Genomic DNA, 26,549 nt, shown 5'->3' with positions numbered 1-26,549 from the left:
AAGCCCGGCATTTGGCCGGTTCTCATCTGACGGGCAGGCTCCCTCCCAGCAACCCCTAGTGTCTTTCCCAAAACTTTAAGGCTACCATTTAAGCCCCGTTTCCTGCCTAAAACTATTTATTGACGTACTGCTATTTCCTGCACCGACCACATCAATAAGCCCTGAAAGCCATTCAGTGTCTCAGGTTTCTCAAGGGATTCTGGGAAGTTCTTCCCCACTCTGGATAACCACGTGAACTCTGGCATGAGAGAGTCCTGTGGTCAAGCCCCAAACAGCTGCGTGCAGGCAGAGGGGGACCCCTCCCAGCCAGGGCGTCGGGGAGACACTGCCCCCGGCCAGGGATGGGCTGAGGCACGAGGATCACGGCGTGCTCGGCCGCTGCCCGGGACAGACGGCAGCCCCTCGAGGACGGCAGCCCCTCCAAGGCCTGCAAGCTCACCAGCATTCCCTTCTCCTTCTGCTGCAACAAATGACCAAGAGAAACGTGCCCAGGCTCACTCTCCGTCCCCGGCGACTCTGGTTTGTTTCTGGGCAGAGAGGTGGCCGGGGCGGCCGTCGCCCCAGGGCTGAGGAGAGAGCGCGCTTTCATCGACTTCTGGCAGGAAGCTGCTTTTTCCTGGAGAAGGTGGGATGAGATGTGAGAGGGACAGGCACGGAGGAGCTGGTGACAGCCCAGCAGCAGTGAGCTGGCCTTGGCCCTCCTTGGAGGCTGTTAGTTGGAGGATTTAAAAAGAGTATTTGATGGGATTCTTTATACTGGAAGGATGAGAGTCATTTTCAAATAGGAGGTGCCCTATTTTTATTCGGCTCAAACTTTCACTTCCTTCGGGTTTCCACTTCAATGTCAGCTCCTCAGGGAGGTCCCCCCAGCACGCTCTCTAAAGTAACACCCTCCAGGGGCAGAGGCAGGGGAATGCCCAAACCCTAGAGGCTTCCTGGACCCACCTCCACTAGCCCGAGACCGAGAATCCCGGGGGTGCCATTTCCTGGCCTTTCCTGGGACCTTCTGGCTCCCTGAGATGCCTCTGAATCCTGATGGAAAGGGATTCAGGGAAGTTAAGCCACCTTCAAGCTGGTTTCGGTGACTTCAGACCAAAAGAACCCATCAGTGTAACAACAGGCCTATCTCTGGGATTGAACAATGGATCCCAGAGGTCCAGGCAGGAGGAGGGAACGGGGCTTGGAGCCAGGGATCAGGGCGCAGAGTGGGTAAGAGAGCGGGCGAGGCCGGCTGGGCATGCTTCCAGCACAGTCTTGGGTCAGCAGGGAGGAGAAGGGAGAAAGGGCTGTCTGGTAGCTGTCTGTGTCTTGGGCAGTCCTCCCTGGACAGCCTACCACCCTGCCTCTCTCACTTGGGGCAGCATCACACAAGGGTCACCCAGGGCTCGGTGTCACTTGGACTAGGTCAGAGAGACTTTCTTGGCTTTGAGGAGTGACATGGGCAGTGTATCTGGTGCACAATAGGTTCCTAATAAGTGGCAGACAGACTTCTTGGCCATTGGATCCTGGGTCATTCTGTCCCCCAGACCTGGCCGCCCCCACCCTGCTGGCAGGCTCTGTGTGCAGCCCCCACCGGGAGGTATGCTCACAGGCTGCCCCCACAGCTGGCCCCCACAGCCACACCGTGGCCACAGCAACTAGTCCTGCTTTGAAGTCCGGCCCTGGGGATTGAGCCACACCTTGACCCCGGAACACCAAGAATCTGACCAGCAGGTCACTCAGGCCCTGGCCACAGTCTGCTGTGGCTTCTGGAGGGCAAGGGTGCCCCTGAGCCTGGCTGAACATGGTGCTCCAGCTTGCACCCCAAGATGGGTCGCCTGCCTGCAGCTCTGATGTCTGCTGGGCCCTGTACTGCTCCTTGCCTTGGGGCATGTCCTTGCCCACTGCAGGCTGGACTTTCCCCGGAATATCCCTGACTTCCTCGGTGCACAGACCAGGCATCCACCCACACGTGCCCAGGCCCCTGGTGCTCGCACTCCATGCTCCTCTCTGCTCCACGCCCAGACACGGTCAGATCGTGCTCTCAGCCGGCAGTGACAGACACCCCAAACTAGCAGGCTTATGGGAGGGGTGGGGGCCCAGGGACGCAGCCGGTCCACGGGGCTCAGACAACAGTGCCAGAGCTGGCTCTCCCCACGCCAGCCTCTGCCAGTCTTGGTTTTGTGCCTTCCGACCACTCTCTGTCCCGCCAGGGTCTCCCTTTGTGATGGCCAAGGGCCAAGACAGGGGTCAGTGCTCCCGATCTCTATCACGACAGCTTGTGAGCCACAGGCCTCCCTCCCGAGCGTCCACACCACAGATCTCAGGGATGGATTCTGATTGGCCTTGCTTATCACATGGTTGTCCCTCAAACCAGCCCCTGTGGACACGGAGATGGGGTTCCCTCATCTGCCAGACCCTGCGGCTAGGCAGGTAGGGTGCTGCCCTGACCCCCAGACCACAGACGGCGCAAATACCTGCCCACTGAAAACACAGACCCAGGTCTGCGACCATCAGCGTGGCTTTCACACGTGCCTGAAATTCTCTCGAGTGTCGTGTCAAATTCTCTGCATGTTAGCGGTGACTCCCGCCCTCTGAGTCTCACCCAAAAGAACGAAGACAGAATAACACGATCGGATTATCCTGAATCTGCTCTGATCAACAGAGATGAAAATCATGTCCCAAATCCCAGCCCCTCAACTATTACTAATAAAAAGAAAAATCAGCAAAGACGTTCTCTGTCACGATGGCTTGCGGCACTGGGCCCAAAAATGCATCCTTCCCAGCGCTTGGCTCAGGTGAAAGGAGCACGCAGGGGCTGGGAATGGCCCTCAGCCACTTGCAGTTGAATCTAGAACATTCTGGAGACATTTTCCAAGGTTCCCAGGGTGTGAGCACCCAGCGTATTTCTGGCTTGGCAAAATCAGGTCAGGTTGGCTCAGCTCTGCTGCTCTGCATGAGGGGGGCAGGAGCAGCAGCCCTGAGGTGCAGGGGGGAGAAGCTGAGAAGTTGGGCTCAATCAGTGGGAATTTTGTCTCACACTTATGCAGGCGTGAAGCCTCATTATCAGGCGAGAGGGAGCTAGCACCTGCTGTGGCTGTGGCCTTGAAAAGCCCTCTGCAGAGGTTGGAAGTTTTCCTCTCAGCTGAGCAGGGAGCGCGGGCTGGACTGTTTGACAGATGGGAAGACCGGGGGGTAGCAGGCATTCCTCCAGCCAGGGTGTCCTGGGGTTCATTCAGCCTTTGGAAGACACGTGTGGGCACCACGTGCCAGGTACGGGTGAGTTGGAGCATAGAGGTCTCCTAGGGCAGCCCCTGGGAACCAGACACTCAGTAGACCCTGCAGGACGTACCCTGGCTGCCAGCCTGACTTGGGTGTAATAGGACCACCAGCATTCATGTGCCACTTTTCTTTTCAAAGCACTTCCTACATATGTTCCTGGCTCTGCCTCACATATAGCATCTCATGCTTCTGAGGCTGGTAGGGCTGGGGCCCAGGCCTCTGATTTGGCTTCTGGTGCCCTTTCTACCCCAAAGGTGTCCTGTTCGAAAAGGCTCCCCTACAGACAGGACAGATGTCTGCCTCTGCCCTGCCTTTTCCTGCCAGTCCCCCTGAATGAGAGGGCCCAGCTCTCAGTTCTGCAGAACTGCCATCCTGCCCAGAGAGTGGCCATGGGTTTGGGGGGCATGTCATCACCGGGGTCTGCCCCAGTCTGGGTAGGTCTTTTTTTTTTTTTATTATAGATTTTATTTATTTATTCATGAGAGATACAGAGAGAGAGAGAGAGAGAGAGAGAGAAAGGCAGAGACACAGGCAGAGGAAGAAGCAGGCGCCATGCAGGGAGCCTGACGTGGGACTCGATCCCAGGTCTCCAGGATCAGGCACTGGGCTGAAGGCGGCTCTGTGAGGAAGACAGGGCCATGCTCCAGGAGCAAGCCGACTGGGAAATGAAAGGGCAACCAGTCTCATTTGAGGCAGGTCACTGTGCGATTGTCGGGACTGTCTGTGTCTCGGTTTCCTTATCTGTAAAATGGAAAAAGACTCTGCGACCTGTACAGGGTCAGCAAGGTGATGAAGTGATGAAGAGGTTTGTGAGCCCCTGGGGAAAAGCTAAGAACCCTCCCTGACTAGAAAGAGTCATGGTGCCCACGTTCTCCAATTTTAGGAACAAGGCATACAGGGGACAAGTACCCTGTCTAGGGGTTTCCACGTGAGGAAAGTGGGAGCTGGGGCCAGAACGTAGCTTGGGGATTCCTAGAGTCTGTTCCCAGAGTTTCTGCCTGGACCAGGTTCTCCTGCAGCCAGAACTGCTGCCTGCAATCCCACTGCTGATCGCCAGGCCCACGGGCCACGTTTTGGAAGCAGTATGGAACTGAAGATGTGAAATCCTACTTTCAGCGAGCAGCCCCATCACTTCTGAAACCATCTGGAAGGCTGGTGATAAAAATAGATGACTACACAGGCGTTATTAAACTATTTATAAAATTTGAGAAAACCCCTTGAAATGCTCACGAAAAGATTTGGCCTATAATGGGGATTCCAGAATGACTCAGCTTGAAGCCCAAATCCACCCTCGACTTTGAACTTTGCCACAGACAAAGTCTTCAAAAGTCACATTAACATTTATGGGGCATTATCCCTCAGGGAAGCAGTAGTGGGGGTGCACACATCTTTTATCAAGCTGTATCCCAAAGTGTTTATTGGCCAACAGTTAAGCAATAACTAGGGGTGGGGTTCATGGAGGGGAACAGAGATGGACAAGGTCCAGCGGGCTCACAGAGGGCCCAAATCTGCACCCATGGATCCTGGCTCCTGCCCTGATTATAGAGACCACATCGGGGGTATGGATGTGGAAGTCATTGTATCAGGCCTGCTATCTTCCACCAAGATGTGGACAGAAGCCGTTTGCATCAGGGTCTGTCTGAACGTGCCCCTCTATTGCAACACACCATTCCGTCTGGTCCTACCCATGGGGACCTGATGTCTGCTCTGTGCCCAGCAAAGCATGGGTGGGGGTGTCCCTGAAGGAAGTGTGCAAGTCTTTCCTGATGGGCCACGAGCTCCAGGTCGCAGACCAGATGGGCCCTTATGCTGTTCCAAGGAGGCTCGGGCCGCCTATGGGGGCGGGTGACCAGCGGTCGGGTGGGCAGACTCGAGGAGCCTCGTTGTCAGGCACAGCCCCTCTCCTGGATCTGTTTAACATGGTGGAGGATATGCCTGAAGTCAAGTTTGGAAAAAAAAAGAACACTGCTGCTAAAAGCATCGGAAAAACACTGGTGTATCAAGAGTACACACGATGGGCTCAAAAGCCAGAGAGGCCTGGGTGATGAGACTCCCAGGCAGCTCTTGGACCTGTGCAAGCCCTAAGACCTCTCGTGGCCTCACATCCCCACATGGGAAAGGGTCACAGGGCGTTAGACAGAGTGAGAGTGAAAACTGCCTGACCAGGGCAGATACTAGGTGGGTGTTTGTCCTCTTCCTGCTTCTTGGGCCTTCCCAAGTTAGGCTTCAAGAACAGCCACGCCAGGTACGACGGAATGTCCCGTCTGACCTTCTGCTCCTTAGCTAATGTATGGTGGGAGTTAGAATCTGGTGGTGGTGGGGGGGTTGGCACCTGTACCGAGGAGAGAGAACGGTGAGTGGTACTGATATCAGGTTACTGAGCAAGAGGGCCGGCGGGGGCGGGGGGCGTTCCATGGGGTGCTGATGTTCTGGCCAGCACGGGTCTCATGAGCTATTTTGTTTCCTCAGCTATGCTGCAAGCCTCTTGTTGTCTTCCTCCTCTCTTCTGCCTCCCTCTGTATTAGGCAGAGGGTAGAGCTAGGTATAAAACAGCTGTTTGGAGACTCGATGGCTTAATTTGAGAGAAGGCCTTCATGATACTTCTGCTGAAGGGTATGTTAACCATGAAATACCGGAAGAGTCGGGGAAGAAAAATCCATCTTGTCCCCACGCATCTTTACCCGACTAAGCTTCTTTCTCAGGACTGGGGACATGCTGGCCCTTGAAAAGCTGGCTCACGTGCTCCCCCTTCAGCTGTTGGCCTTCTCGTCTTCTCCCAGATGCCTCCTGCCTTCTCTGAGTAGAACCTCTACTTTGGTTACTGCCCCTCTGCTGTATCGTTGGCTCTCCTTCATGGCACATAACACAACTTGGAATGATACACTTGCTGGCTTATGTGTCCAGTGACTGCCTCTCCCACTTGGGCCGCAAGTACCACTCGGGCAGGGGAACTCTGTCTGCTTTATTCCCCAATATACATCCAGTGACCAGGGCATAGTAGGCTCTTGGCAAGTAATTGCGGAGTACCTGAACAAATGAACGGAGGTCTCTGAGGAGGCAGGGCACCAGGGAGGGGAAACTGTCAAGGCCCAGGGGCAGGTGATCTTCTGGTTGTGATACCAGTAGGTAACTTTCCTGCTAGATCTGAGCGTGGTTTTAGTAAAAGGTCAGAGAGGGCATGAATATAAGATGGTTCTAGATCCGGTTATAAAGGGAAGTTTCTTAGGGAAAAAGGTAGGTGCTAATAAGATGGGAAGCTCATTCTGTCCTCATTCAAATATCTGCTCCTATTAAGGTGGATGGAAGAAAGGGATGATTCCTCATCAAAATGGGGTCCAACAAGAGCCAAGAAAGAAGAGAGAGCACTGAAACTGGGAAAGGGTGTGTTATCTTCCCTAAGAAATAATTCAACAGAAAGACCAGAATACTTGCCGCTTTGGGGCTATGTGACCTTGGGCAAGTTATTCACCTCCGTGGGTCTCAGTTTGGTTCTCCACAACATGGGGCTGATTACACCTGTCCCATGATGCCCCTGAGTGGCCGTGAAGACTGAACGAGGGATGTAAAGGATATAAAATCACTGGGAGAACTGAAAGCACTCTACAAAATGGGGCGGCTGGCCTGGATGGATGGGACCACACCTTGCACACTAGCCCCCTAACATCCAGCTTGGTCCTGGCCTTGCACAAGGTAGAGGGCTCAACAGACACATCTGGAACTGATCCATGTGTCCAAGGGCTGCCAGCTGGCCTGAATCACCTTCCCCACCCATGGTCGTGCCAACCAGGCGCCTCCTGGCAAACCACATGCTGGGTGGTGGGAGGAGGCCCCGTCTGCTAGAGCACGCTTGCCTCACCTTGGATTATTCCTTTCAGTGGGGCACTGGCCTGTGCGCCATAGGCCTCTACCCACTCAATGCCAATCAAAGCTCCCCACTCTCACCCCGAGTTGTGAAAACAAAAAATATTTCCAGATATTTTCAAATATATGCTGGGGGCAAAATCATGTCCGCCCCACCCCGACCCCACCGAGACACTGCCTCAAGTGAGACCTCGCACACTCCTGTAGCCCATGGGGCAGTGTTGTAGGACATGGCAAGGCTCAAAGGCACTGGGGTGATGCTGGGGACCAAGGCAGTGAGGGACTGTACCATGGCCTGCGAGGGGGCACTCCGACACTGTCTTTAGAGACCTCCTGGTACTGCACCACCCCATCCCCACGCGCCAAGTGGCCCTCCCGCTGGACTCAGACTGCAGCTCCTATCAACCGAGCACACGCCGGACACAAATGCACACAGCCTGCCCCCGTGTCCAGCCCATGGACGGTGGGTATTATCCCTCTCGTGGACTACAGACACAGATTTATCATTTTAAAGAGAGTGTGAGCCCTCATGGGTGATGACTCTTAACAGCCCAATAGGGTAAAAATAAGGCCCGGACTCTGGAAGCAGCAGCTCTGCACTTAGGTTGTGATGTCAGTGCCATAAGCAAATTATCTTTCATCAGCCTGGCTGTATTTTTAAATGCGAACAGCTTAGCACACTTAGCACGACTTATTTGGGGGTGCCTTGGACCACGGATAACGCAACTGCATTCAGCTGATGACACTGACAAAATACCTCCCACGGCAGTGTCCCCGAATAAAAATAACACCAGCTTGCTCACAGGTCTGAAGAAAGAAAGGGCAGGAAGCTGGAGGTACCAATCGTGTCTGGCACCTCCCCCCCCCCCCCCCCCCCCCGCCAGCCCCTGGTGGCACTGGCTCTGCTGCAGGGAGAGGAAGTGTTACCCAGGTGACAAGTGATGTTCTGACTTAGTGAGAGGAACTGAACGACCTAGAGTGGTCTCCCTTCCCTGCCCCCCAACGGAAGGCTACGCTTCCTCGGCAAACACCCAAGGGGAGTCCAGAGAGCACTCTGGGAGCAGGGGCAGGCCTCCTGTCCTGGCTGAGCCCCATCTGGGGAACAGGTTCATATGATAAGCCCTCCTGCCCCTCGCAGATCCTGTGAGATCCAAATACTTGATCCTTGTTCCATACGGGAGAGATCGACTGCAGGCCCGGGAGCAAGAGCCTCAGTGGAATCAGCCCAGGGGCTCCCCTTTTCCCCAGAACACCCTGCCCACCAGGGTGCCCCAATGCCCGAGGTCGCCCCATTGGCACCACACCTTTAGAACAAGGCGCTGTTTCTCCACAAACTCCCCAGTCAAACCACAGTTAAAACGTCGACTATGAATCACATTGGCACAACTCAACCCATCAGAAACTTCCCCTTTATAAGAAGAGTAGGATTTGAGGTGGGTGGTTTTTGTTTTTTGTTTTGTTTTTAAGTAGGCTCCACAGCCAGTGTGGAGCCCAAGTCAGGGCTTGAACTCATGACCCTGAGATCAAGACCTAAACTGAGATCAAGAGTTAGATGCTTCACCAGACTGAAGCACCTAGGTGCCCCAGAGATGGGTGAGTTTTAAAGAGGGGAAAACTGGGGAGAGTTTAGATATGGCCCCTAGCAGGGAAGGCTATTGGTGCCGTCTACTGACGTGGCTTTCTGGCCCCGGGCTGGGCACATCTGACTCCAGCTGTCAGAGAAAAAGCTTGAGCAGTCTGAAGGACAGCCCTAAGGACCCTGCAGGTCTCCGAGGCCTGCGGGGAGAGGCCAGGGAGCCATGCCCCATTTCAAAAGTCCCTCAATCAGCAGCCCAAGGGAATGGAAGGTAGGAGTGTGCTCACAAATAGGTCAGAAGCCATGAGTACATAAAAGGGGCAAGCCTGTTTAGAGTCCTTCCCCCCTCGTCAGCCGTGGGGAGGCTGTGGGCACAGGTGTTACAGCAGGTGTGGGGCAGGTGTGTGTGTTGGGGGGGGCAGCCACCAAAGTGAAGACGGTCTCTTCCCTTTTACAATGCCCACACTTATAAGCTGCTTTCTGCTCTAACTCCGCTTTTCCTGAGCAGAGACCCCCAGTGATCCGAAAGCTTAAAAAAAAAAAAAAAACAGACAAGGGGAGCAACGTTTGCCATATTAAAAATTGATCTCTTGGGGAGGGTTGTCCCCACTTCCACCCTAAACCCACAGTTCTAGTGACTGACAGGGCCTACAAGATGGCACTTGCCATCACCCCATGGGTGGCAGACACTTTGCCTCCCCAAGGCATGGGTGGCTAGGCCTCCATCTTCCTGGGGAAGAAAATCTCATTTTCCATACACATTAAACTCTTACACACAGAGATAGGGTTTCTCTTGGTGGTCTGAAGTTCTTCTTTACATAGAATTTGGAATCATGCAGCAGGTTGGTGGGCGAAAAAAAAGGAGTTGCACCCCAGGGCTGAACCCCATTTTGGGGACTCAGAGAAAGGAGTTTGGGTCTTATTTCCAGGTGAATAAGCCCCTGGGGAAGTAGGACCCACCTACCTGAAACAGTCCAGAGACTGGAGGCACCTCTTGATAAGTCATTTTAAGAAACATTTTTAAATACATAAAACTAAGATGTAATACATTTATTTATTTTTTCCCCCTCAACAAGCATCTTCGTTAGATGGAAAAATTCATGGCAGGCTTCCTTGAACTTGGGGATTCCCTTAGAGTACTCCCGGCTAGATGAGAAGGTGACGTTATAGGCGGTTTCTTGACCCTGCAAGTTATCATAAGCCCAGGAAGCGTCTCTGTGGGAGCTGAGGACCTTGGAGAAATGGGGAGAAGTTGGGGGAGGAGCTACGGCCCAGCAGCGGGTCACAGGGGATGCTCTAGGGAATGGAATGCTAAGCACAGCAGTTACTTGGGCCCTCTGGGACCACAGCCCTGCTCTGACAGGCCTCCCCCAAGACAGGGAACTAAGTCACTCAAAGAGAAGGCGATTTTCACAGCTGAGGATCAAAATACCTGGCCATGATGAGGCACCTGCTTCCAGAACATGGGTTCTTCCTGACATGAAAATAACATCAGATAAAGCCAATACGGGAAGCGAAGACAAAGCTAATCTCTTGTGATGTCTGTGTCTTGTCACGGAGCCTCATATGGGACCTCAACCCGCTAATCTGGAGTCCACCACCCCACATCCATCTGTATAGCATCCATCCACCCACTCATCTGGGTGCCATCCCTCCCTCCCAGATGTTTGTGGGCTCACTCTGGCACACACTGACTCTGATGCAGGATACACAAGGGGCCTGAGGGAAGAAATGTCCTAAACTGCATTCTGAGATTTGCTGAACAATCAGGAAAACCTACAGAGTTCGACAAACTCCTGGTCTGACAGGCATCTCCAGAGGGCATCTGCTCCAATCCCACCTGCTTTCAATCATCCTAGGTGGTTTGTGGAGCTGGCCTATTTTTGAAGCTATTCTGGGAAGAATGTCCCCAAACTCCCCTCTGCTTCCAAGTCTTCTCTCTACTCACCACCCCACGCAGTTGGCTAGCGAGAGGTCAACCCCCTCGCTCAGCTGGAGCTCCCATCTCTGGGACCATGGGCCAAAGCCTTCCCCTTCTTGGCCTAAGGCCCTTCACCCACCTCAGGGGGCCTGCAGGGGAGCCTGGGTTTGCTGGGGGGAGGAGGGGCTTCACTGAGGGACTTAGCTCCTGAGTCTCAGGTGGCTCTGGGACCTGGCTCGCCCACTCACCCCATCCTTCCATCCTGGCTATAATAGAATGCCGGCTGATTCCTTGCCCAATGCAACTTCAGATGTTCGAGAGCTCACATCTGCTTTCAACTTTGGGCCTCCTTGAGAAGAACCAGTCTGCTGGGCAGCCTGGGTGGCTCAGCGGTTTAGCGCCGCCTTCGGGCCCAGGACGTGATCCTGGAGACCTGGGATTGAGTCCCATGTTGGGCTCCCTGCATGGAGCCTGCTTCTCCCTCTGCCTGTGTCTCTGCCTCTCTCTCTTTCTGTGTATCTCTCATAAATAAATAAATAAATAAATAAATAAATAAATAAATAAATAAATAAAATCCTTAGAAAAAAAACCTGAGTCTGCTGAAGGGGCAGCAAAAAATGCAGGGGGTATTCCCTATGTCTGTCTAGGAGGAAGGGCTGGGGCCCAGGACCTAAGCCTGGGGCATGGGGCAGGGTAAGTGGGGTAGAGCCCCCCTGTGGCACTTCCGTGGGGGCTGAAGGCCTTCTTTTGGGTAACTAGTCTGCAGGCCTGAGGGATCCCTAGATGGTGCAGAAGCCATGCTTTCCATCTGCTAACAGGGACCAAATCCTCTGTAGAGCAGGAGAGAAAGGCAGAGGAGCAGAGGGAGCTCCAGCTCAGGTTTTCTCAGCTTCTGGTGTCCCACTGTTGGTACTGTGCAGGCATGGAGGGCTAGGGGACCCTCAGAGGCCTTCTTCCTTACCAGGCTGGGCTCAGCAGCATGAGTCCTGTGCTCTGGGAATCGGGCTGACCCTATGAGCCCTTCCCTGTGTTCCTGGGGAAAGGACTGGACCCAGTGGCACCCTCCTCTATTAACACTGGGGCCAGCTGACAGTTCGAACCACTCCATGATTCCACCTGGGGCGTTTGTCCTGTGACCCTATAGAAGAATTTGGGAGGAATTTTTAGGGGAAAGTAGATAAATGAAGAGGGACTTCAGCCACGCTCACTGCTGAATGAGAGCACGGGGAGTCGGGGGTATGCGAGCGGCCTGCGGGAGGGCACGGCCACACACCATGCCCTCCTCACCCGGGGTTTCCAGTTCACTGAGGGAGTGTCATGGAGGCAGGAAACATTTTGTCGGAAATACCGAGCACAAAATACAGGGCGCTAAAGCCTCAGTAGTATCCAGGGGCCCCTGGTGGCTCCACGTTGAGCGTCTGCCTCTGGCTCATGTAGTGATCCCAGCTGGGGTCTCAGGATCGAGTTCTGCATCAGGGTCCCCGCAGGGAGGGAGCTTCTCCCTCTGCCTGTGTCTGCCTCTCTCTGTGTCTCATGAATGAATAAATAAAATCTTAAAAAAAGAAATTTACTAGTATCGGTGCCACCTATGGAAGCCGGGGCCGCAAATGGTTGTGGGGAAAAGGTCCAGTTACATGGAGCCAAAGCACAGGTAGCCCTAGGCGCCCACCCCCGCCTCTCCAGTTGATTTTCCGGAAGCTGAAATTTAAGCCCTACCCAGGAGCGAAATGATAAAATGACACCATTTTCCAATGAAACCTCAAGAGGCTTCGAGCCGATGGGGCTGCAGCCTGGCCCTCCCTTCCGAGCATCACGCCTCGCCTCCTGCGCGCCCTGCCCTGTGCCACCGGGAGAGCATCCGGAGGGATGCAGGGTGCGGGTGCGGGGTCTCCTCCTGCGGTGACATGCAGGTGGCTCGGGCATCGGGCCCTGCCACCCACTGGACAAACGCAAACACGGGTTCCACCAAAGCGCGTGGCCTGTCCCCCCAGCCTGCACTGCCCCGACGTCACCCAGTTGGGCTGCTTCCCCGCCCCAGTGGCTCTCAGGGCCTTTCCTCTGTCTGGATCACCGCTCGGCACCCCCGACGGGTCCACCTTCTGTTGACTGTGGATCTGGAAGGTGATGTCCCGGGGAGTGCTCCTGGTCCTACCCTGCTTTCCTGCTCCTGCCATTGTCCTTCCCTCTGGGGAGTAGGAGCCCTTCTTCCAGTGGTGCGGGCTCCAAGCCTCCATCACCTGCACGCAGACCTTCTCCCTCGCACCCACATCCCATCCGTCAGCAGATCCCTGGCTCCTCCTTCACAGTCAGTCCAGACGCTGCTGTGTCTCCCCTGGTCAGCTCCCTGTCGCCTCTCCCTTAGATGCTCCCTTGGGGCTACTCTTCAGGGTGTTCTCCCCAAGTCTACCCCACCCTTCCTGACCACTCTCAAAACCAGCAACCCAGATGATCCTCCCCCTAAAACCCAAGTCAGATCTTGCCTTCCCTGCTCAAAGCCTTCTGCGACATCTCCAACTGCTCAGAGTAGACTCGCATCCTCGGGACAGCCTGCAGACCCCCGCACCAGGTCGGCCCTGGTCTGGCTCGGGCCTGCTGTCCTCCCATAATTCCCACCCCCTGGTCTCCTTGCTGTGCCTCCATGGGGAAGGCACCCTCCTGCCTCGGGGCCTTCGCAGCCTGCGCTGCATGGCTAGCTCCTCCCTGTCCCTCCGAAGGTCATCCTGGTGAGCTCTTTCCCAATCACTCTGTTTAAAACTGCGCCCCTGACGTACTCTGCTTTATCCTCCTCCACAGTTTTATCCTAATTGTTGCTTGACCTACTGTCTTGATGTCCACAGTCTCCTTCCCCATCACAATGTGAGCTCCGGGGGATCAAAGCATTTAGTCCGATGCATTTGCTGCTGAATCCCACCTGAGCCCAGGGCCCAGCGCCCACCTAGTGCCTGACACACAAGAGGCCCTTCACAAACATCTAGTGAGTGTCGAACAAAGTTGTCTACATTTTTGTCAGAGAGACAGGGACAGACCAGGGAGATGAAGCGAGGGACACTGGCTACGGCAAAGCCCAGGGAAGGTGCAGGGAGCCCACAGCAGCTTGGCTGGCCAGGGAAGGCGCCAGGGAGACAGGATGCCAGGAGAAACTGGGGAAAATGGGTGGGATGCAAACAGGATCAGCTGGCCCCGGGGAGGCCCTCAGGAGAGAAGCTCCAAGCAGGCAATGGTACAATGGAGGCCACAAGTCAGTCAGCAACAGGCTGCAGGAAGCCCTGCAGGGGGTGCTCCTGGGGGGCAGGGGAGAGATGCTTCACATGCGGACTATCACACCCGGGGCCAGGCAGGGCCAGGCAGGGAGCCCGACTCAGGACACATCCACTGTCCTCTCCCCTCTGGGTCTGCCCTCCCCTGCCAGCCTGTCCAGAACTTGCCGTTCATCTTTGGAAGGGAGAACATGAAAACAGAACAAAATGGAAAGTGAGAACTGCAATTCTGAGCCCTGGGCTGAGGAGGCCTAGACTGGAAGAGCCCTGGGCTGAGGAGGCCTAGACTCTGTGTGGCCTCAATCTTCCTGGAGGGCTTGGGGGTAGGGGGGCAAACCCTGGCCTCTCCTGCCTCAGTTTCCCCCTCAGTCCAGAGCATGGATTTGGACTTTGTGGCGGGCCAACAAAGCTGACCCATGTGGTGATGCGTGGACAGGCCCCATGCTCCAGCCTGGCTCCAGCCATTGTGTGGACTCCTACAGAATTCCCCTTCCTCCCCGGGTCTGCTCGTGACCTCGGAGACACCGGGGTGCCACTCCTAGGAGGCCACTTTCAGGAGCCAAGGCTCTCCGGGGTGGACAGCATGTGCGGGGTGCCAGGCCTGGGGCCAAACGTTGGAGATGGGGGAAGCTGGCCGGCGGGCGCCCAGGGCCCTCCGCAAGGAGAGGTCCGTCTGGGAGCAGTGGGAAGTGGGTGGCCTGCAGAGGCCCCGAGGAGGACGTGTCCCCCCACACAGACGCAGCCACAGCCGGCAAGGTGCCTCTCGGTTTGCAGGGTGGTGACTGGGGGTGGCCTTGGCTCTGGCCGGGCGGGGTCTGAAGTGGGAACTTCAGAGCAGGAATTGACTGCATTCCTCTGAAATCCCCAGCCTCTGAGAGTGAAAGCCGCTGGTCACGTCCTCCCCTCACAGGCCTCTGCTCTGTGAGACCTGGCCCGGCCCCTGGCCGAGGCGGCCCTCCGGCTCCGGGAGCTTTCTCAGTCTTTCAGGAAATGGCTCCAGGCCTGGTGGGGTACGTGTATCCAGGGTCTGGGAGGGCGGCCGAGCTGGCCCTGGGCCAGGGGGCCCCGTGGGGTGTCCTGCTGGACCTGGCGGCCGCCTCTGGGTGACTCAGGCCTGCTGGTCACCTCCTACCCACCATGCCTGCCTCGAACTCAGCTTCTCCCACGGCCCCAAGGACACCTTTGCAGCTCCTTGTCCTTGGGGCTTTGTCCACACTCCCCGTCTGCTTCCAACTTCCTCTACCCTGAACCCTCAGCCCAGTGACCTGGGGCAAGTTACTTCCCCAGTCTGGCTGTGGAAAAGGTAAGGCTGGACTGCCAGGGCTCGGGTTCTCAGCGCTGGCCCTCATCTTTTGGGAAGCGTGGCCTTCCTTCAAGTGTCCGTGCCCTCCCCAGCATCCAGTGGGCAGCCTTGGGTGCGGAGGGCGGTTCGTATGCTTGAGCTCTATACGGTTCTGCTTTTTCATTGCCCGGTCTGCTGCCAACCCGTTGGTGACATTCTCGCCCTCTGAATCTTCCAGGCATTATTAGTGTCCCAGTCACATGGCCCTCTGAAGATATGGCCCCGTGTGTGTGTCTTACGGTTGCTACCAGGTCAGGAGCTCCAGATCAACAAGCAATGAGTCTGATCTTGGTGTTTTGGTGGAATGCACCTGATTCGTAGCCTGCCTCACTTTATCCTTAAGAGCTCCATGTCAGTGGCACTGTGATGATTCCCATTTTAAGGAGAACCCAGGCCACAGAGAGGTTACAAGTATGCGGCTTAAGATCATGAACTTGCACATGGCAAAGCCAACACTGGAAGCCCAGGGATCGGGCCCTCCTTTGACACACACGAACCTCTGTCCCGCAGGCCTGAGGGTCTCTCACTATGTCCCCTCTTCCCAGGGGAGCCTTAAGCAAAAAGCAGCCCCCCATTTATTCTTCCAACTTTCTCTTTTTCAAGAGAATACCCTTTGGATAGTCGGGTCCTCAGTGATCCCACATACATTTCAAAAGCAGCTGGCCAGTCTCCACCAAAGAGCCTGCTGAGAGTTTTCTTGGGATCGTTGAATCTAGGGATCAACGTGGGAGGAGTGGATGTTTTCACATTGACCCTTCTGATCCGTGAGTAGGGGACATCCCTGATTTATACTTGATGGTGTCTCCCCAGAGCTGCACACAGGACCTGCCCCGTGGTATTATCGGTGCCCATGAGACAACTCGAATCAAATCACAAAATCTTTCCATTGTTCTCCTGAGCAAAGTCCAGTTGAGTCACTGCCTGTGTCATGAGCCCAGAGGGAGGGCCAGCATTGTACTAAGCCCATCACATGGTAACCACACTTAATCTCCCCAGCAACCCCTTGGAGTATGATAATCACCCCCACTTTACTAGCAAGGACATTCAGGCTGTAGAGAGATCCAGAAACACTACATGACTACTAGACTCGGAATTTGAACCCAGGCCTGCTGGGACTCCCTACTTCGTGCTATCGCCCACCATGTCAGAGCAAAGTACAAAGCAGCTACGATAGTCTCAAACCCAAAGGAAACAATGTGGGGCTTTCCGGGGGTTCAGTGCTCCCCACTGAGGACGGGGCTGCAGGAGCCATGGAGGGAATGAATATGTGTGCTGAAGATGAGGGTCTGAAGCCTGGGAGCCCCCCTGTGTGGGGGGACTCCACCCACCCATCCCTGCCATGTCCCCCAGGCACAGCACAGCCCCCATCTCCTGCGTCTGCCTGGAGCACCCCAAGCTGAATTCAGGGCCCGCTACGGGAGGAAGCCCGGAGCTCCTCTGCTGTCAGTGCCCACGGGGCCTGCGTGGCTCGTCCCGAGTCATCATGCTCGCGCAGATCTCTGCCTTCCCAGCACCAGTGCCCACGTTGGGCCTGCCTCTGCAGGGAGATGAGGAGTCCTCTCCCGTGTCACGCAGCGGTGCTTCCTTTTAGTTCTCCTAAAGTGGCCGGTCCAAGGAGGACCCTAGGGTTTCACAGTTCTGGAATTTACAGTGATGGTGACGAGGTCTGTGTTCTGTGCCTACTGTAGTCACATCTCTGCCTCTCCCAGACTCAGTAACCTTGTCTAAGGGGACAGTCCTCTGCCCCCTCCAGCGTCCTGAGTTCTTTCTGGCAATGCAGCCCCTGGGGGTCAGGTGTGCAGGGAGTTGGGGTGGGGGATGCTCCAGGCGTGGTCCTGAGACACTCAGGGAAAAGGGAGGAACGGGTCACGGGACTCCCGGGTAGACCCGAGGGGCCCTAAAATGCTTTAGGCCGTTGACTTAAACGGGAGGCCAGGAAGGAGAGCTGGCTCACCCCGACTGCTCCCTAGAGTGGGCCCTGGAACTCAGTATCCTGAGCCTTGGCGGAAGCGTGGGTGCCTGGATGGCCCTCCTCAGGGCACATAAGCACGCACTACATGTGGAATCCTGGGACCAGGGCAGGGTCCTGAACCTTTCTAAGCCTCCTCCCGGGAAGGAACAAATCCCATACATTCAGGTTTCTCCTTCTCCAATCTAAAGGTCCTGTGTGTGTGTGTGGGGGGGTGTTTCTTATTTGGAGACCTTGAGAAGGGGCAGCTCCTACTCAAGGTCATAAGAATGGCCACCCTCTCCCAGAGCAGCGTTTCCCAGGCAGCTGGGCGGGCGTCTGGCTCTGCCCTCAGCCCCCACGGACAGCCCCCTCCCTGGGGGGGCGGGGCGGAGAAAGACCCACCTCCAAATGCACAGGGCTGTGGGCCTCCCTTTGCTTTGCAGTTCGGCCCCTCCAGGGCCCGGGGAACTTCTGTGCCATAGGGGCCAAGGCAGAGAGGGGCGGGGAGTCGGGGTGGGGGCCGCGAAAACACCCTGTACAGCCAGGAGCCCCTCACCTAAATAACACGCCACCTTGGGAAGAAAAGCAGACAGTGAGCAGCGAGACGCACACTGTCCAGGAGCTGGAATGTGCAATGTGGCAACACAATCACACATGCACACACGTTTTGCCCCTTCTTCCTTTCTGGGGGCAGGGGTGGTTCCCAACCGAGAGAGGAGACCCAGGAGACCCAGAGCCGGGGCTCATCAGGGTCCCTGCTGCAACACCTGCTGGGGGGCAGCTGCACTTAGGACCTAGAGCTGGGCTGCAAGGCCTGGGGTTGTTTGTTTGTTTTTTAATTTTACATTTATTCATGAGACATGCCCTCTGACCTTTAGATTGGAGGAGAAACCTGAATGTGTGGGATTTGTTCCTTTCTGGGAGGAGGCTTAGAAAGGTTCAGGACCCTGTCCGGGTCCCAGGATTCCACAGAGAGAGACCCAGAGAGACACAGGCAGAGGGAGAAGCAGGCTCCATGCAGGGAGCCTGATGTGAGACTCGACCCTGGGACCCCGGGGTCATGCCCTGAGCTGAAGGCAGATGCTCAACCGCTGAGCCTCCCAGGCGCCCCACGTGGCCCGCGTTTAGGAGCAGCCCACACAGACAGGGTTCACTTGTGAAAGCCCATTGCTACTTCATAGTTTTCCTCTGAGGACAGATATGGGTCATGGCCCTCCCTCCTTCCCTCCCTGACCTCTCTCTCACTCCTTCAGTACCTAGCACGTAAACCAACGTGGCCAAGCCCATCCTGGCCATTCCTGCCCACTCGTCCCTCACAAACGGCGAGGCCGGGGGACCAGGGGCATCTCCATCATCTGTCTCCTGCTGGCACCCCTCACAGCTGCTCCCAGCCTGTCCCAACCCCAGCCCCGCCCCTCCCTCAATGGTACCCAGGCCCCAAACACAGTAGCATCCCCAGGGCCCCTCCCAGGCCGCTGGCTGAACCATATGGACAGGTTGTGGTCCCCAGCAGGCCACAGACCGAGTGACAGGGTGAGCGAAGGGAGATTTACTGCAGTGTAGGGAGGGAAGGGACTCAGAGGTCGTCCAGTCCATCCGCTGCCCCCCACCCCCGCCCCTGGCACAAGTCTTTCATAGAGGCAGGGGTGGGGAGTAAGGGGGTGGTGGCGACGATCCTGGAAGACAGAAGAGGACAGCCCCTGCGCTGTGCTGGCTGAGGCCCGGGAGGGAAGACAGCCAGGCGGGGTCCTTCCTGTCCCTTCCGGGTCCTTGCCGGGATGCTGTGCCCTGCACATTCTGATCTAGCTAAATGCAGGCAAGGCCAGAGAAGACACGGTGACTCCGGATGGCACTTCTCACGGAGGCAGGCCGGGGTCCCCCCCAGCTTCCACTCAGCACTGGACAACCATGCGGGGAAGGCCGTGATGTCCAGAGCACCTGGGAACCTGGGCCTGTGGAGGGCTCCCCACAGGCTGGGCACTGCCTTAGGTCTTTATGGTCCTCATCAGGGCTCTATTGTCATCATTGCCATCACGTGGGGAAGGAACCAGAGACAGAGATCAGGTCATTTGAACCAGTGCCCCACCCCACCCCCACCCCCACCCCCACCCCGCCCCTGCTCCTGGCAAAGCCCCACTGAGACCTCTTTGCTATTTGCTGTCTTCCTTTTTCTTTGTACTTCCCTCCCTCCCGATTCCTTTTTCTTTAATGGAAAAAAAAAAGCTTATAGAAAGGCAGAAGTGCAGGGAAGACTCCTGTTTCTCCCTCTTCCGGGCCCCAAACCTGTGTGACTACAAAATGAGAAAAATTGCAGAAAGTGAAACCTGACCTGATTTCACGAAGTGGTCTCGGTGACCTTGATGCCTCAGGAAGTCCCCTGCCACTGCTGTCTGCACCCCTGGGGGCCCCTGGAGGCCCCTGGCAGCTCTGGCTGTGTGGGAGGGACCTCCTCCAGTGTGCCCACTGGCCATCCTGCACAAACCTGTCCACTTGCCCAGAGCTCACATTTGGACTGGGGCTGGAAAATCGGGTGCTCCCATAGGCAGCAAAAGGCCGAGGGCTGAGGGCCAGTCTCTCTGAGGTGTGTTCATAGGGGAGAAGGGGTAGATATAGGAGGACACACTTCTGAAAAGTGAGGGTGACAGCGGGGACCTCTCTGAGCATGCATGGAGTGGCTGTTACAGGTGCAGGCCCCTGGACCTTCACTTTGACCCAAGCACCCCGTGCTCATCACACTGACACTTGTTCAGCTAAGGGGTCTCTGCAGGCCCTCAAGCCAGAAACTCTCCAGGTCACTCTTTCTTGCTTCTTGTGGTCAACACATCAACCCTGAGGTCACTCTCAGGTCAGCCCCTGACCCTCGGGTCCCATGCCATTGCCTGCGGGAAGGCTCCAGATCACACCTCTCCCACCCAAATGGGACATCTCGTTCCTTTCAAAGTCCTCGTCCTGCCCTCCTCTGTCCCACTGCAGGGGGAGATTCAAAATGCCAATCAAGAGATGTCACCTCCCTTCTAAACCTTCAGTGGCACCCAGAAGATCAAAGGGGACAGTTCCCACTCCTTGGTCGGGCAAACAGTGTCCCTCCCAACTAGGATCCAGCTCTCCCTCCCACCTTCTCTTCCCCTGCCCCCAATGCACACTTCCTTCCAGTAATATCACCTCCTTTGCCCCTGCACAGTCTTCCATCCTGCACCTAGCCTCTGTTTATGCTCATCTGTTAACCTGGAAAATGCTCCTTTACACATTTCTCCATTTGATTCCCCCAGCCCCGGAGACTCGTCTCTAGTGTTCTTTTCTCTGACTGGTGACACTTGAGGTCTCCCACATGAGTTCTCTCCTAGATTCTTAGCGTGTGCACACCTCTGCTACAACACTTAGCAGCCAGGGCTCAGTTGCAGGTTTCTCTGTGTGCGTCTCTGCCAGGTTAGGAGGAACACAGTGGCAGCAGAGGGACTGCTCCATTTTTCCACTAGCATGTTGCCTGGCACGTAGCAGGTGCTCAGCTAATAAGTGAACACATCTCTGCGTTATAAAGGTTATCCAACCACTGTGCATGTGGATCCATGCGAGCGGGGCAGAGCCTGCGTGTGTGTGTGTGTGTGTGTGTGTGTGTGTATGAGAAAGACAAGGGGGGCAGGGGTGTCAGGTGGCCATGCATGCTGGTGGGAGTGCAGTGGGTGCTGCCCCGAGTCAGTATTCCCGAGGGTGGGGAGTCAATGTGCTGTGTTTGATCTGAGGCGGCCTATGCAGCCACCCCCGGGTTTCCCCAGGCCAGTGTCCCCGGGTTTTCCCAGTGGCAGCCAACAGCAGCAGCGAGTGGTGGGCAGCTGGGACACTGCATTCCCAGTCGTGTGGGAGGAAGCATCGCCAGCTGAGAGAGAACAGAGCAAGTGGGCTGGGCTGCAAACCCAAAGCTGTAAAGCTGAAAATGAGTGTCAGGCGGAGACATGCAACCCCAGGTTCAGGAGTGCCTGGTCCCACCTCCCCGAGCAGTGCCCCACTCACTTACCAACTCCTCCCCCCTCCACCCTGTCCCTGTGCCTGGACAGTTGGATGCTCAGCAGAAGGGTGCTGCTCTGGACATCAACTAGGGGGCTGGGCGTGGGCTCCAGGACTTCTTGGATCAGAAAGATTTGAGGGTTGCCAATGTTTTATTTTGCTAGGGATATTTTTTAAAGAGGTTTCATCCATCATTTCATAAAAGAAAAGACAACATAATGCCAAGAGAGTAGGAAGGATGCAGTCTCAGAATAATGGCCAGTCCTTCCCAGGCAGGGCGGTTGGCAGAACCACGGCGTATGCAAACTGTTGTGGTGCAGCGCCCTGTGTGGACGAGCTTCCTTCCAGGACGGGCACTGGGGAACCACTGAGCTAGGGACCCCCCAGCCTGTCCCCATGTGTGAGGGCCTGTCTCCAGTCCTTCCTCATTCCAAAGACAGGAGACACTGCGTGACTCGCTAACAGGTTAGAACACAGGGTGGGTATAGGTTACGAGGGGAAGGGCGGGGGAGTAGAAGGAAAGGAGAAAAGCCTTTTGTCATCTGGGGTGTTCTGGGAAGGCAGGCCAGGGTTGGGGGGGGAAGGGCCGGCCGGGCGAAGCTCCCCACTTCCCAGTCCTGCCCTGGGCTGGCTCTGGTTCCCTGAGGCTGGTGGTGCAGTGGCCAGTGGAGGGTGGGGGGGCAGCAGTTGCCCTGGGCCACAGGCACCAGGCATTCCTCCCGTAAGCTCCACACACGGCCCCGGCCCCGTTTATAAGGCACAGGGAGCCAAGGAGTCTGTGTGGCCCCGCCAAGTCAGCCCAGAGGCTCAAAGGAGGGAACCCAAGCTGGAGGTGAGGCTGAGCCACTCCCTGCCAGCTCCAGGAGCTGTAGGCCTGCAGTTCCCAGAGCCCCTGGCACATGACCTGTGACCCTCTGGGTGCCCAGAAGCCCTGGGATCTGGGCCAAGGAAGGGAAAGCTGGAGGCTAAGGCGCAGGGGTGGGTGGCATCCGTGCCCCCAGGGCACTGTGAACTTCTCTCAGCCCAAGAGCTCCGCCACCTCCGTCGCTCCTTCCTGCCCTGTCTGCACCAGGCGTGGCTGGTATCCAGGTCGGGATGGGGAGGGGCTGGCGGGATGGGGTGACCTGGCTCCTTGGGCGGCGGAGGCTAAGAAAGGAAGGCAGAGTTACCCTTCATCCCTCTGCAACACAGCTTGAACTCTGATCCCTCTGGAACAGCCAGCCAAGGGCCCTGAGCCCCCGTGGCCGGGGGCCTTCACACAGCTCTCCCCGTCTCCCTGGAGACGTGCATGGGACCCAGGCCACCTCTCAAGTCAGCAAACCTGAGCCAGAGACCCCCACCCGCAGAGAGCCCCTGATGGGCTGCGCCCTGCCTCCCGCGTGGACCCCACAACCTGCCCCTACCACCATGGAACCTTCCACAGCCTGCCTCCTCCCCAAGGCTCACTGCCACATTCTTGCGACCCAGGTCTTTATTCAGTGGTCCTAGCGGACCCCAAGCAACTTTAATCGTTACAATCATTTGCGTGGCGGTTTACAAACTCTTCACATCCTAATTTCCTAAGATCTTTCCAACCCCCCTGCACGCTATGCGGGGCAGATATAAATAATTCCCATTTTATAGCCAACGGGACCGAGAGCCAGGAATAGTGGGGGATGGATCCAAGTGTGTATGTGAAGTCAGTGATACAGTCGGACAGACAGGAGGCCTTTTAACTATTTCCACCTTGAGAAACTTGTGCCTCCTGGCCAGCCCCACCCCCTCCCTTCTCCCCGGTGGGGCTGGGGCTGGGGCTGGGGCTGGGGCTGGGGGAGGAACAGCCCCAGGAGGAACACAAGCCGACAGGGAGGGAGGGCCAGTGTCTCCTCTCCCAGGCCCTGAACCCTGCTGCTGGCTCCATGGGTCACTTTCACAACCCAGAACAAAAATCTCAGTAGATAGGGCCTCAGACGGGCCGGCTCCAGCCTTGCTGGCCGGCAGACGTGGGCGCGCAGACACACAGGGAACAGGCCGTGTTATCTCCCTCCGCAGGCCGTTTCCTACACTACTCGACCAGCAGATTTCTTCCAGCCTGGCTGCCTCTCCCAGTCACCACCCACAGCCACTGGCCCCTGGGACCCAGCCAAGTCCCCTAGACGGTGACGCCGAGTCCCTGCTATCAGACAGTCGCCTCTGCCCTCCCGGCCGCCGCCCCCAGAGTTCCCTGGAAATGTCCCTTCTGCGGGCCCGGCCCCCACTGCGACGCACGGCTTTGTCTGCACACACAGTGACTTGTGTTTGCAGGGACAGACCGGGGCTGGCGCTGGGGCCGGAGCCAGGAGGCACCCAGAGGGCAGAGCAGACGGGAGAGAGCACAAAGTCCAGAGAACAAACTTTTGCAAGCAAGCCCTTCAGGGTCATGTGGGAGCCCGACAATAAGGAGAGGACTCGAAAGGCCAGAAGCTCCATCAAGGCAGGGAGGAGGACGCTTCACACAACACACACACACACACACACACACACACACACACACACACACACACGGTCTGGTCTGTGTGTGCGAGGGCTATGCCAGCCAGGAAGGGGTGGGCCCAGGGAAGGCAGCCCAGGCACCTGGGGAGGGGACACACGGGGCTTCAGAGCTTATCTGCCTCCCTGCCCTTGAGCCCCACCCTGCCACCCTGCCCCCTAGCTACACAGAGGGTGCTCAATAGGTGCTTGTTAAGCTGAACTGGCCTCAGGCCATCTTGCCCCTGCGGGGCTCTAATTCCAAGCCGCTCTCAAGAACGCTGGCCTCTTCTGTCCGGGCCAGAGGGAGGGGGGGCGGGGGGGGGCCAGCTGCAATGTGCCAACGCACCATATTTTCGAGCTTCCCTTTTATAGGGCAGAGGAGCCAAGGTGTCTGTGGCTGAGGCACATCTGCAGGGAGAGGATGCGTGTGACCCCGAAGGCAGCAGTGGGGGCGCGTGGGAAGGCGCCGTACTGAGTGTCCCTGGCCTTCCCGCAGCGCACCCCCCTCCCTCCCCCCGACCTTTTCTGTTTTGAACTCTCAGCTACTTAACCTGATTCTGAAATGAAGCCGCAGCTGCCGAAATGCATAAGGGTCATCATAAATCAAGTTGTATGGGGGGAGTTTAAAAAAAAAAGGCAAGGCATGGCGGGGCAGCAAAGACAGCTTTTCACAGTGTGGCTCTTTCTCCGGGGTGACACTCTGGGCTGTGTGCCGGGGAAACCTTAGAAGGGCTCCTCTGGGATTGAGCAACCCAGACTGCCACGACTCACACCCCTGGGCCCTCACTTCTTCCATAATTTAGAGCGTTAGAACTGAGAGCATGCAGGCTCGCTCTCTCCCTCTCTCCTTCCTTCTCCCTTTGCGGGCCTTCTGTCCTGTCCTCGTGGGCTCCATGGCCAGTGAGGAAGGGACCAGTTAGAGGTCCCGCTACCCCTTCCTCCAGCCCAGACAGGCGACAGAGGCACAAGGCCCCATCAGAGGCGTGACCTACTTCCTCCAGGCTTCCGTTGCTGGGGCCTGACGCAGGAGCCTCAGCCCCACCACCCACCGTGGGGGCTGCAAGCGGAGGGGCACGCGCAGGGGCCCAGACGCCCAGGGCACCGCTGGCGCCCGCTCCCTAGGACCTGCTTGAACGCAGAGCTGCAGCTCTGGGCCCTGGGGTCACCAAACAGGAACAAATCAAAGGGAACTGAGTTTTCTTCTCTTTGCAGTTCTTCATGAATCACCAGGGTGACGGGCTGGAAACCAATCGGGGGGACGGCCACGGAGGAGAAGCTGAGGCTGGCTGGGAGAACTAGGAGCCACTTGCTGCTGTCTGCAGCTTCCCCCCCCCCCCCCCCCCCCCCCGCGGAGATAGGCAGCGGCCAGGGAACCCCCGAGCTCTGGTCTTGAAACTGTCTCAACGCTTTCGGTCATAAGGTGACGGCGGGGAGATCACTTGTTTAGTCTGCAGGGAGAAGGCTCTGGTCATGCTGTCATCTCAAGGGTGCCTTCTTAGCTCATCCCCTGTCACCTGTCACCTTATATCTGCCCCTCTCCCCATACACGCCAGTCAACCGAAGCCCTCAGGTGGCGCACATTCTAGGGAGGCAGGGGGCCAGGGCCCTTGGGGACTAGGGTCCTGTTCTGTTTCTGCCACTGACTGGCTGTGAGACTTCAGGTATGCTTCCTAGGCTTTCGGGAACGTTCTTGACCCATGCGTAGACTGCGACTATTAACATCCAGCAGACAAAACTCTCTAAAGGGGATGCTGGGTGCAGTGTCTGCTCCCAGCCAGCGCACCCTGAGCCCCTGCAGAGTGACTGCCCGACCCAAAGGGACCTCAGCTGGACACTTGGCGCAATAAGCATCATGCTGGAGTGTGGCTGGAAGGACCCTTGGGCTGAGAGGTTGCTGGAGGGGGGAGACCTGCTCACGGGAAGGTGGCTTGGTGGCAGGGGCTGGGAGGGGCGTCACCTGGCTGTCACCTGGCTTCAGTCTCCCTGGTAGGAACCCCCCAGGAGGCCAAGATGCTGGGTTGGCCCTGGAGGGGCCGCAGGCAGGTGAGGCCAGCCTTGTGTGCTGGCGCCCCCTGCAGGCCACTCTGCCCACAGGCGGGCACAGACCGCACAGGCTGGGCAAGAGGGTAGGAGCTGGGCAGGAGGGTAGGAGGGGAAGGGAGGGGCAGGGCGGGGCAGGGGAGGGGGCAGGAGGGGCAGGAGGGCAGGAAGGCAAGGGCAGGAGGGGCAGGAGGGGCAGGAGGGCAGGAAGGCAAGGGCAGGAGGGGCAGGAGGGCAGGAAGGCAAGGGCAAGCAGGGGCAGGAGGGCAGGAAGGCAAGGGCAAGCAGGGGCAGGAGGGGCCAACTGCACCGCAGACCTCCCCCTACCTGCACCCTCACCCCAAGGTGTCTGCTGGGATCTGCTGGGGGGGATGCTTTTCACTGGTCAACCCAGTGGCCAGCAGTCAGCAGTGGGCAGCTGACATGCATTCTGTGTGCCTAGCATGTCTGCCCAAGGAGCCAGAGGGGCTGAGGGAGCCAGACACCCGGAGCCCCGCTGCCCAGGGGGAGGTGGACCCCTAGAGGGCGCAAGGATACGGAGGCCCAGCACCAAGGGCCCAGGTGCCTCTGTCCCCTGGGGCAGGCCGGAAAGTGCATCGTGGGGGAAGAGGCCAAGGTGCCCTCGCAGAGGAGGGGGCGGCCAGGGGTGAGGCCTGGTGACACTGCCCCGCACCCCCGGCCCTGCACACTGCCCCGCCCCTGGCTCTCTGCGGTCATTGGCTGTGCAGGGCAGAGGGCGAGGAGGTGGCCCGGTACCAGGGTCTGCACAGAGACCCCCACCCACATGCTCCCCAGGGCAGCTGGTCTGCAGGGAGGGGCTGAGAGAGTCACGGGAGGCTGCCTGGGAC

At 57.2% G+C, this 26,549-nt stretch overlaps 1 protein-coding gene across 10 annotated transcripts in view; it reads right to left on the bottom strand.

The window, feature by feature from the left end:
* CTIF (cap binding complex dependent translation initiation factor) overlaps positions 1–26,549 on the bottom strand; it is a 284,428-nt gene that overhangs the window by 50,421 nt on the left and 207,458 nt on the right. Inside the window, exon 11 of one of the 10 annotated variants that reach the window (XM_041761953.1) lies at positions 9,614–9,930. The exons of the other annotated variants lie outside the window; for them this stretch is intronic. Within the exon in view, the coding sequence (XP_041617887.1) occupies positions 9,733–9,930 (198 nt within the window). The 3' untranslated portion in view covers positions 9,614–9,732. Of the gene's footprint in view, positions 1–9,613; positions 9,931–26,549 lie in introns of those variants that run through there. 10 annotated transcript variants of the gene reach the window in all.

This window comes from Vulpes lagopus, chromosome 1 (assembly GCF_018345385.1).
Source record: "Vulpes lagopus strain Blue_001 chromosome 1, ASM1834538v1, whole genome shotgun sequence".
Taxonomy (NCBI): Eukaryota; Metazoa; Chordata; class Mammalia; order Carnivora; family Canidae; genus Vulpes; species Vulpes lagopus.
The sequence above is the reverse complement of the archived record's forward strand: the minus strand, read 5'-3'. Positions and strand labels throughout refer to the sequence as shown.